Raw genomic sequence first — 11,616 nt, 5'->3', positions numbered from 1 at the left:
TCCTTATCCACCATCACATTAAAGAGAGTGAAGTACCAACCTACCATGTGACACCCATCTCCATGATCCATCCAATTTAGGAAATCTCCTATGCTTTCCTTTCAAAACAAAAATTCCTGTAAGGTTTGACATGTTGGAGCTTAAAATATTTCATCAATTATTAAACAAGCCATTTCCCTCGGTAAATTTCCATCTCGAAACAAAGCTTTTTCAACATTATTAAAGTAGCCAAGTGTGAGATTTGCAGTGAAGTCTCCAACAATCTAATTACATCTTTGCCACTGTCGGTGTGTCTGCAGTTGTTATGAAGTAGACACCTCCCTTCAATAAACACCGAACTATTTAAAGCCGGCACTTTTTTATATTTTCCTAATCTTCATTTCATAAATCTCGTCATAAAAACTAATTGTTAGCGAGGACGCGCAATACGCCAACCCAGTCATCTCCTTCCACGTAGTCGTATCTTCCACGTGGAAACATCGTAGTGCATAGGCGCAGTGCGCCCCTTGCGCACTCTAACAATCTGTGTTTTTGACTAAGCTCACCAGTCTCAGACTTTGAGAAATCTAGCAGCTGCGTACAGCTCACACCCACACCACACTCACACTGGAGACACAGAGAAGCGAAGTTGATAGAGAAGACAAAAATGGTGATGAAACTTTCTTGATGGTTTTTGCTTCACCTTCATATGAAACAGAAGGTAATCCTGACAAATCTATAAACTCTCTTTTTTCTGACAGTCACTTATCTGCTAGTCTTTGGGTTCATACATTTTTTCAATTGGTAGATCTCTCAAATCCCATTTCGCATTAGCTTCAAGATCTGAAAATAAACAAGTCAAATAAAAAAGAATCTCTTCTTTTTCAATCCCAATATCTAAAAACCATAGTTCTTTGACCATTTCTTCATTCTTAGGCGATTTGGCTATCTGGGTACTTTTGTTTTCTGCTAGATAGTAGATTTGGGTGAAGCTTCTGGTTCCAAAAAATGTTGGGTCGGTCCTCATTTTCCAGAACTGGAAGCTTTAGGCCTGAGAATTTGGGCCCAAATGCCCTTGCCTTGATTGGAAACCTTTGCTTCACGTTTTTTGTGCTCGGAGTGTTGATCTTCACCATTATTGCCGCCACCTATGAACCTGAAGACCCTTTGTTTCACCCATCAACCAAGATCACCACTTTCCTCACATCCAAATCCAATGCCACTTTCAAATCCGATGACACTGTGGTCAGGACTGGTGAGAATTTCATGGCTCCCAATCAAACTGAATTTGCAACCTTTATCAATATGACTGATGTTGTTAACTTAAGCGAGGGTGATAACACGATCAGTGACGCTTCTGACGCCGTCGCATCTTCTAGCTGTGAGGGTCCCATAGATTGCCGGGACCCGGAAGTGTTCCATTTGTTGATGAGGGCCACCATTGAAAAGTTTAAGGATATCCATTTTTACCGGTTTGGGAAACCTGTGCGGGGTTCGGATGATAACAGTTGTGATATGGCTTGGCGGTTTAGGCCTAAGGAAGGGAAGACTGCTTCCTTTTACAAGGATTACAGGAGGTTTACTATTTTGAAGTCTGAAAATTGTACTCTTAGTGTTGGTGACATTGGAGAGTACCATACTGGAGTAAATGCCAGGAAGAGGAAGAAGAATCAGAAGCCTGGGTTTGAGAAGAATGGGAAGAAGGAGGTGAATTCTTTGCCAGTTGTGGGGGAGATTGTGAATGATACCCTTCCGGTGGTTGAGTCTGAAGGTTCATTTAGTCGTGGGAAGTACTTAGTTTACATGGGTGGTGGAGATAGGTGCAAGAGCATGAACCATTACTTGTGGAGTTTCTTGTGTGCTTTAGGTGAAGCACAATACCTGAACCGAACTTTGGTCATGGAATTGAATATTTGTCTGTCGTCCATGTACACTTCGTCGAATCAAGATGAGGAAGGGAAGGATTTCAGGTTTTACTTTGACTTTGAGCATTTAAGAGAGTCTGCATCTGTATTAGACGCAAAGCAGTTCTGGTCAGATTGGGAGAAGTGGCAGAAGAAAGATGGGTTGAATCTTCATCTTGTGGAGGATTTTAGGGTCACACCTATGAAACTTAATGACGTCAAGGATGCTTTGATTATGAGAAAGTTCGGGTCCGTGGAGCCAGACAATTATTGGTATAGGGTGTGTGAAGGGGAAACGGAGTCTGTTGTTCAACGACCATGGCATTTGATATGGAAATCGAGAAGGTTAATGGATATAGTGTCTGCAATCTCATCAAAATTGAACTGGGATTATGATTCTGTGCATATTGAAAGAGGAGAGAAGGCACATAACAAGGAGCTTTGGCCTAACCTTGATGCAGATACTTCACCTAATGCACTTCTCTCAACCCTGCAGGACAAAATTGAAGATGGAAGGAACCTTTACATTGCAACAAACGAACCAGATACATCTTTCTTTGACCCTTTGAAGGACAAGTATACCACTCATTTCCTTGACGAGTACAAGGATCTTTGGGATGAAAACAGTGAGTGGTACTTCGACACCACAAAGCTTAACAATGGAGTTCCAGTTGAATTTGATGGTTACATGCGAGTGTCAGTTGATACAGAGGTGTTCTTGAGAGGGAAAAAGCAGATAGAAACATTCAATGATCTCACCAGTGATTGCAAGGATGGCATCAACACCTGCAGCACTGCGACCAGTTAATCCCCGCAGATTAGTTTGAGACTTTGCCATTTGCTACATTGCCGATATCCACGTGTACTGTTTAGCTATTTTTATGTGTTGCATTTGAGAAATTGTAAGCCTCTACTGATAGTTTTAGCATTAAGTAGCTTTGTCATGAGTTTTTTACTTGTAGAAAAAGCAACTATCAATATTTCATCACTTCGAATTTTACAAGTCTCAAGTTGAACTTGAGTTTTATTTGATGTCAATCTCTACCCGTGTATTGAATAATTTCATATTGGGTTGTGTATTTTTTTTCTTTGAGTTTGTTGAAATATTAGTGTAGACGAAGATGACTGAACAAAGTAAATGAGTTCTCCAGTAACCAACAAGAACTTGCGTGACAATATATAGCTTTGCTTTTGAAAATGCTACTATTTCTCGGTAACAAAACTACTTGGCCTAGCATTCCTACAATGTGAACTAAGTAGTTCTGAAGTTCATATTGGATGGACCAGCTGACCCAAGCAAAATACAGGCTATTATCAACAAAATGCCATCTAGTGAAACAGGTCAATGCCAACCTTCTCCTCTCCTCTTTCTCCTCTCTCTACATCCTCCTCTTATATAATAACATCAAGCAATAAAAAAGAAATGGTTCTGGTCTGTTCACAAAACAAATGCACGTCAATGTGGCAAATATCATTTTCCACCGGCCTTCCACTTTTTGACTGGAAACAAGGTCACTTTTCTGCCAGGATTGTTAGTTCTGGTTTCTGTAGGCCGTAACATCGGAATGGTTACTTGCCGCTGATCTTTGTGTGCCTTTTCATCTGTAAATGGTTTCACTTCAAATGCACCCCTGGTGAAACCTCTAGCAACCTGAAGAGATTACCTCTGACAATCAGTGATAAAGCAAAAGTTTCTCCTATACTAGCAACTTAAATTTCAATTTAAATGATCTGTGGACAATTAAGAAAAGCAACTTTTAACCGTTATTCGCTCATGCACTTTGCATACTACAGAGGTCACTTTTCATAAGAGGGTAGTGTCATTGGAATCATTCATGCATACCTTGAACAGAAACTCAGAATCTGAATCAAGAACACCCTCCAATCATACATACCTTTAGTAGAATCCAAACTTTGAGGGAACTGCTCAAGAATGCAAGTTTTGTCCTTTTCCCAGAAGTTAAGTAGTCACACATGTGATGGTCAATTCTCAGAATAAATTTTGGCCAGGATTTAGGGTTCTCTGGGTCTGGTCTCTGTTCCATCATCGCCTGATAAAAGTTTCAAAAATAATTTCCTTAAGTGGAAAATTATAAATTGGAAGAATTGCAATTACATGGAATTACTAGTAGGTTTCTTTCCAAGTGTTTCTGGTGCTGCATTTTTCAAATTTATATGCATACAAAGCAACGTATGCCTAGTAGTCTACAACTTCACGTACCAGTAATCGAGAAATTTCTTGTTCAATTTTGGAGAAGGAGGTCTCCAATGCTTCTACTCTTCCAGTGGCATGGCAGCAGGTGCATGGTTCACTAATCATAAATGTCACACTAGGTCGTACCTGTCCAACATGATGCAATCTATCATCAGATAAAACAATTGAGCCGGATCGAGCTCATAAATCATTGAGCCAAGTTTCTCCAGTTGATATATAAACCTTGTGAAGATTTTCATGTTGCCCCCATGATTTAAATTAATGAATATTGAATACTCTATTTATTTGTAATTTCATATTGCTCTTTAAAATTTTACTGCAAATGAAAAGTAGCAGGAAAGTGTGAGCCGCGTTAATGCAACATACTCGCTTTCTTGTTATTTCCATAAGTCCATGCCTCGAAAGTTCAGAGACTTTAACCATTGATCTATCTCTCTCAACAGCCTTCTTAGCTTCTTCATAGACCAATCTCTTATTTGCTGAAAATAAGGCAGTGCCAAATAGAATTCATCAGTAAATATTGCAGTTCTCAAAATAGAATGATAGAAATTTAAGAAAAAGTTTATAAAAATGCCTCCCTTTCCCCATACAAACATGAAGATCTCTAAGTTTCTTTCAATCTTAAGGACCAACTCAGTTATGTATATCAAACCTTTTAGAAGTTGCCCTGGACCATACATCATGCCTTCTAAGTTTGATAAAAGGATAGTAAGGTAACCTTAAACATCGACCTTGCTATTATTTATATTTGTAGAAAATTCTATCGTACATGTTTGTGTTGCAACCTCCTGCAAAATTTATGAACAGAGCAACATGACTGTTGATTGGGCATTTCTTTAGTTTTATAGTTTAAGCCTCATTCAGTTTGACTTTTAAGGGCATATGTCTGGCAGCTGGTATGCAGATTCTCTACAAGTTAATGTGAATAGCCTTGATATCAATCCTAAAGTGGAACAGAATTAGGCTGAAACGTCATAGGCTGCGTAAGTTTCAAGCATTTGAAAACAAATTACTCCCATGCATGGGCCATGCCTAAATATGTCAATCATGCACACACACCTTCAAGAGAGGGAGAGACTTCGACTTACATTCATCAGCCATATCAATGAAATCTACCACAATTATGCCACCGATATCTCTCAGTCGTAACTCCCTTGCAATCTGAAACACAGTTTTCTCTGTCAAACAAGTACTGCAAAGATTCACCATTTAGATGGATAAATAGGAGAATCTATGCCAGTTTTGAAGAATAAGTTATAACATGGTAACAGAGCAAGTTACCATGTTATAATTTGACATAGAAAAAGAAGAAACCCACAGGGGCAACAGATCAGTATGCTATCATCTACAGGGAAATGTATAAATTGCTTGTCCGTACAAGGAAAACAATGCCAAAAGTGGTAATTAGAGTTCAGCATCTAACATACTTGTTTAGCAGCTGCAAGGTTGACTTCTAAAATAGCTTTCTCCTGTGAAGTCCCTTGACCAAACATCCCATGTCCTCCATTCACATCGACAGAGACTAGTGCCTCAGTTTGCTCGATCACTAAAGAGCCTCCCTTAGCAAGTGGAACCCTGTAAGCCAAGAAATATGAAGAAATCATAGAACAAACATTAACAAGTGGCTTAATAGGCATCTGCAGAGCTAGAAAATGTGACAACTGCCGACATAAGTAATATTGTCTGCCCCTCACCTTTTACTAAGCATGTTGTTGATCTCTTCTTCGATGTTAAATTCATCAAAAAGAGGAATTCTTTTGTTGTACAACTCAACTCGATCACAAAGATCAGGGGCAATCTCCTGAAGGTAACTGGTAACCTGGAAAGTGTGGTAAAAGTTGACTTCTTAGTAATTTAAAAGAAAATAATAAAATTGAGTACAAAAGATCTTCAGAAACCAAGTGACTAGACTTGTGCAATTAGAAAAGGTTAAATCATTAGAGATATAGAACCAATCAACTTATTCTGGAAATATATGATGCTACACATGCACACACACATTCCTCTCATCTCAAAAATTGAACGCACAATTTTCAGTCCACTAAAATAGTCCTCTATAACAGTTTATGCCATACCTCATGATATGTCCTTGGAGAGTCAACAACCATTTTCTCAACCTGAAACATCCATAATAAAGAATGCAATTTAGGGGATAAGAATTAAAGATTCTTGTAAACTTTGATGTAAAACAAATCATGAAAAATGAAACAAACAATTGGCACAATGACTTTGATATAAATGATGGAAAGTCACCGTCTCATTAAAATAATCCTGGACAACTGAAAGCGTCTGACCCATTGCCCGGTGTAGAATAACAGGAATGGTCCCTGCCACACCTTCATCTGCAGCAAGTGCTGCAGATTTTGCATGTTCCGTAATACTTTTCCAAGTTGAAACTAGACCTTCCAAATCCTTTTGCAGCTCCTCTAAAGAATGGCCAGCAGCAACAGTCCTTACAGTCAAACCAAAACCCAGAGGCTGCAAAGTTTTTGCTATGACTTTTAATCGTGTACGCTCAACACCGCCAATTTTTTTGGAGATTCCAATTCTATCACAACGAGTTAATAATATCTGCAAGCCAAGGGATTCAGAGGTGTTTATATATTCATAAAAATAAAGATTTAGGAACGGTTAGAGTTTAATAAGGAGGATAATGGTGAATCACAACATACCCAGAATCTGCTTTTCAATTTTGGATAAGCAGTCAGTGTGGGACCTTTTGAACCCAACCCCTCTTTGACAACTTGTACAAGAACTTTGGTGCCTTTCTGAACTCGAGCCCACTTTTTCTCATTAGCGATAATATTTGCATCATTCTTCTTATTTTGGAGGTGAGACATTTGAGAACTGCTAGAACCATTTATGGCAACAGGAATAGCACTGGTGTCACCTTTTAGATAATCATTTCCCACATCACCAGTGTCGAGCATACTACCATTCACGTTTTCCTTAACATATGAAACATCAAATTCATCCTCAATTTCATGTTCATCATCATCATCATCATCATCAACATCGTAAATGGATTTTACAAAATCATCCTGAGAGTTGATTTCAATGATGTCGTCAGTCACTTCGTAATCAAGTGGCATGCGTTCATTTCCATATGCATTCACGCGATCATCAAGCATATAACCATTGGCTTCCATTTTCTTTGTCCTACGGAATGGCGGGAATATGAATGGTTCTCTGTTTTGTTTAATGTCCATTAGTGAGGGTCTAGAACTCCCAATATTTACAAATGCACCACCCATATGGGGGACAAGTTTTGTAACCACCCCTAGATACACACTATCACACTGGACTGTACTTTTAACGGGTTCCAGTAGTAACTCAACCAATTTCCCATATTCCAGTAGAGCTATCCTTTGCATGGTACATATAGAAGAATTAATCAGTATAATGGTAGACACAGGTTCATTCGAAATTAGATTATTTCTTTCTTCAGGCAACGATTGTCCTGTGTTGTCCAAATTTGCCACACAATCTTTCATGCCGCCATTCTTTTTGGACATATCAGAACCCATCTTATCGTTGGACACAAGAAAGAAGAGAGGTGATTGGAGTAACCAGGGTTCCTCAATAGGATGATATCTTTCAGTTGAAAAACTATTAGAAATTAACCCCCTCTGACTGGTATTCACTATACGGTCGCCATCAGAGTACACGTTATCCTCCATAGGTTCATTTAAAGATGGGTTCAACTCTAGTATGTCAGTATTGGAAATGAAGCCCTTGTGGGTAGCACTTGCAGTAAGTTCTCTATCAGAGTATAACATGCGCTTCTCCATAGGAAGATTTAAGACTGGCTTTGGTTCTATTATATCACTTTTAAGGTATTTCATAATCTCATCTTCATCTGTCAAACCACTGGAAGCATTTGAGTGTTCAGAAACATTTCAAGGAAGGAGATTTCATATACTTAGGAATTAAGATGGAGATTTACCTCTAGCTGGAGCTGAGAATAAAGGTGGTATTGGAAGATATGCCTCCTCTATCCATGACCCCCACGAAATAATTGGAGACATTGTGGTATCGGGCCTCATCCATGAATCCCTCACTCCAATTCTTCCACCTTGTTTGACAGGTAGGGGTACTGATAGAGAGAATTCAGGTCCAGGTCTCCAAATGATGTCAGATGGAGGCCACATTTCTCTCTTTATAAAATAGTTATACTTGAAATTTACACCACCAGAAATCTGCCAAGCAGTAAAAGATGAATAAGGGAGGACAGGACCTTACAGCACAATAAAATAAATAATTGAAAATCAACCGCATAGAGTATCTCTCTGTCTATCTTTATTCTTTTCCCTGGACAAGTATCTCTAGTTAGTGCTATGTCTAAAGGGGAACCTTCAACTACTAATTTTATCATATTAGAAACCTTTGATTGGATTTTGTTGTTTGTTTTCAGTTGTCTAAGCTACCACAACAAATAAATAAAATTGATGTTTGACAGATTCATACATCATTTCATGCTTCATAAATAACCAACATAATCATGTGCTACTTTGCGCAGATTGCAAAATTACCCTGACTTCAGCCTTCCATAAGTTCGTATGTTCTGTAGGAGACATTAGTATAGCAATCTCCGGTTCCCAGCAGCCAAGAATAGTAGGATCCCCAGTTATGTACAGAAACTCACCAGCTGCCAGATCAGCCTCTATAGTCCAGACTATCTTGCACATTCCTTTAACAACAGCATTTGACTTTCCTGCGAAACCAGAATGTCTTAGATCCATAAGCCATTTTAAACTATAGGAGTGCTTCTAGAAAGGATGATGTGAAACCTTAATGACTGTAGTAGTTTATCCTTTACGGAACAGAGAGGCCTTCTCTTAAAATCCTTGTTTATTTTAGTGTTGGAAAAAGAGGGGAGGTATGGTTTTCCTTATAATGTGTAGAAACATGAATAACTAAGAGGTTCAAAAACAGGATTTTTTGTGTTACCTCTCTCCATGGACATCATAGGGGATCTTAGGAACGAACTATGCTTCGCCATACAAAGAGTGAATCTGAATTCATTTCTGAGGGGTATGTGATGGCATATGTACCTGCTTTGATACTATAATGTATTAATTATTTCCAGAGAGAGAGAGAGAGACAGAGACAGAGACAGAGAATTCGAAGTAGGAAGATATCAGACTTAACAAAGTATCATTTACAGCATCTCCATATCATTTTTCATCTTCTTTTGACACATAAATGATAAAGTTTTCATAGCAAGCACAAATAGGGGTTAGAGGAACTACTACAACTGATATTTAATTTGGCAAGCCCATATTCATCTTTCGATAAGATTTCATCTATCAACAAAAGTGGTTTGAATCAAATACAATTTCTCATCATTGTGATTTCCAAGTTTGTACTGCAATTCGATTTTTATATACATTGTGAGTTTAGCAATGCTGAAAATTAGAAGGACCATTTACACGACTTGGGTCTGCAGCAAATAAAACTCGGCTCTAGAACATAGTTACATACAAGACGCAAGCTTTAGCATCTCCATACACAACAAAGACATTGAATTCAATGCGTTTATATTGTAATTCATTCGAAACTAATAAAACCCAAACAAATTCAGAAGCAGAAGCAATAAGAAAACTTGAAAAGCATATGTATGCCAATGAGTATGAAACGTACGGCGATAGAAATCTCAGGCTCACGGGCCAAGAGGAGAAGTGGGTTCGTTGGGCGAGAAGATGGTTGTGGCGCCGAGGACGAGCATGAGCTTCAGGAACGTCCATGAGCCGCCTAGCCTCCAGTGCTTCAGTGGAGCAGGGACAGCGAAGCAGAGATGCCATAAAGGGAGGTCCTGGGTTGGTAAATTAGGACTGGCAGGAGGGGCACTTCCGTCATTTAATGGGTGTGAGCTTCAAAGCCTTCGACTTTGGGACTGTGGATACTGGATAGAATGAATTTTGCTTGTGAGTTGTGAGGAGAAGATAGAATGATACTAGGTGTTTTTGGCTTGGCGCCTTCTCTCCCACGTGTGAGTGTGTGCGAGTGTGTGGATAATTTTGCTGTGTTTTTTGGGTTGTTTTTTTGTTCTATTAAAAAAGATTGCTACAAATGGAGCTTTTACCTTTTTATTTGTTGTAAAGAATTTTATGGGTTAAATGGAAGTTACATTGGCTTGGAAACTGGCATACTTTACCTTTTTATTTTATGTTGTCAAACTGATATTACCGTTCATTTTCACATTAGATTCACAGTCTGACAACATAACATGTTAGATTGTCTGACAACATAACATGTCAAATTTTCTAACAAAGACAACATTTTCCATTATATTTTCAGCCCTACTTTCTCAAAGACCAATTTCCAGTCCATGGTGGGTAATTACTTCTCAAGAAATGATTGAGAAGCTTGAGGCTGACTTGCATTTGGACATGTCCAGTAAATCATTTGCACCCTTTGTTGGTCTCCTTAATTGCAAAGAAGATGAACTTAATCTGGTGACAATTCCTTCTTTGAGTCTGAGGAGTATCAACTACCAAGTTTGGATTTGGTGCTAGTCCTTCCCTTGGCAGTTAGTTCAAGGTAGAGACTTCACATGAATAATCAGAGATTGGAAAAGGGCATGACTAATGATGGCTCCCATTCTTGTTGCAACTGCCCATGTAGACCCATAATCACTTTATTTTAAAGTTTGCCAAAAGAATGAGAACATGGAATAAGATGCGGGTACTCAAGGTGCTTTATGGCCATTCTCATCTTCTAACTTCCTGCATTTGGCAAACACTTCACTATTCATGTGTGAGTTAAGAGTTCATTTGTCTTCCGAATTATGCTAGCATCTATGGATCACGTCCGCAGGTAACTGTGAGCCATTGACGGAAACAAAATTTGGCAACTCCAGCAAACTCTTCTGCTAATAATTATGGTGCAATTCAAAAGAATTGAGGGGTTTGGAAGGCCAACATGAGTATTCAACCTAGCTCATGGATTCAACTTAACAAAATACAACTTAAGTTTTTTCCTTGTGGCTTAACTATTATTTGATATAATATCAAAAATATTAATTATATCATGTCTTCATAGGGTTGGCTCATAACTCCAAACAGGTTCATGTTAACCCAAGTTCAACCATCCAACTTTCAATATGCCCATAATATTCCTGATGATCCCTCTGCTCTGCCACCATCAAGTCCTTTGGCATGATGATGGAATTCCACCGCACTGGAATGTGCTTGAAAGGAAACGAATTTATTACTATTTTTATCCCCTTCCTTTTGGTTCAGAAAAGCACAAGAGAACACATTGCTAACTTACAAACAAAAGGGACCACTATAATAACGTTCTTCCAGGCGGTCCTGCCTTTGATCAACCCACATCTACATCTCTGTATTGTCTTGTAGTTATTTTATCTCTGAATGGTCCATCAAGCCCTCCCTCTAGTTTCACTTTCCATGATGTTAACTCAAAGGGAGCTAAGAAAATGAAACCTCATTCACTGTTTCAGACCACTTTCATTGAGAAAGAAGCAAAAGTTCTGGTAATGACTCGCTGATCCGG

The 11,616-nt window shown here is 38.7% G+C and overlaps 2 protein-coding genes across 5 annotated transcripts; one reads left to right on the top strand and one right to left on the bottom strand.

The window, feature by feature from the left end:
- On the top strand, positions 524–2,921 carry LOC18783714. Its single transcript, XM_007215252.2, has 2 exons — positions 524–700; positions 916–2,921. Exon 2 carries the CDS (start codon positions 988–990, stop codon positions 2,689–2,691), a length of 1,704 nt encoding a protein of 567 aa, XP_007215314.1. The 5' UTR covers positions 524–700; positions 916–987; the 3' UTR covers positions 2,692–2,921.
- On the bottom strand, positions 3,035–10,358 carry LOC18781800 (ribonuclease E/G-like protein, chloroplastic). Of its 4 annotated transcripts, none has more exons than XM_007217012.2 (14): positions 9,742–10,329; positions 9,049–9,152; positions 8,631–8,812; positions 8,045–8,297; positions 6,771–7,957; positions 6,352–6,669; positions 6,174–6,215; positions 5,793–5,917; positions 5,526–5,673; positions 5,187–5,259; positions 4,465–4,577; positions 4,105–4,224; positions 3,779–3,934; positions 3,035–3,534 (listed from the first exon to the last, which is right to left on the bottom strand). In XM_007217012.2, the coding sequence occupies exons 1-14, from the start codon at positions 9,900–9,902 to the stop codon at positions 3,355–3,357; spliced, it is 3,162 nt and encodes a 1,053-aa protein (XP_007217074.2). In that variant the 5' UTR covers positions 9,903–10,329; the 3' UTR covers positions 3,035–3,354. The 4 variants fall into 4 exon arrangements, 3 of the variants coding, with proteins under 3 accessions (XP_007217074.2, XP_020415850.1, XP_020415851.1); XR_002270779.1 differs by having other exon boundaries at positions 3,068–3,534; positions 5,158–5,259; positions 9,742–10,351; XM_020560261.1 differs by lacking the exons at positions 3,035–3,534; positions 3,779–3,934; positions 4,105–4,224 and having other exon boundaries at positions 5,187–5,290; positions 9,742–10,357.

This window comes from Prunus persica, chromosome G3, assembly GCF_000346465.2.
Source record: "Prunus persica cultivar Lovell chromosome G3, Prunus_persica_NCBIv2, whole genome shotgun sequence".
Classification (NCBI taxonomy): domain Eukaryota; kingdom Viridiplantae; phylum Streptophyta; class Magnoliopsida; order Rosales; family Rosaceae; genus Prunus; species Prunus persica.
The sequence above is the reverse complement of the archived record's forward strand: the minus strand, read 5'-3'. Positions and strand labels throughout refer to the sequence as shown.

Bases quoted from the DNA above. Each gene is read 5' to 3' on its own strand.
- LOC18783714 (XM_007215252.2), top strand. From the start codon at position 988: ATGTTGGGTCGGTCCTCATTTTCCAGAACTGGAAGCTTTAGGCCTGAG.
- LOC18781800 (XM_007217012.2), bottom strand. From the start codon at position 9,902: ATGGCATCTCTGCTTCGCTGTCCCTGCTCCACTGAAGCACTGGAGGCT. The intron at 7,958-8,044 runs GTAAATCTCCAT...GTGGTTTGACAG, and splicing joins ATTCTCAGCTCCAGCTAGAG to ATGAAGATGAGATTATGAAA. The intron at 3,535-3,778 runs GTATGTATGATT...TAATCTCTTCAG, and splicing joins AAGTTTGGATTCTACTAAAG to GTTGCTAGAGGTTTCACCAG.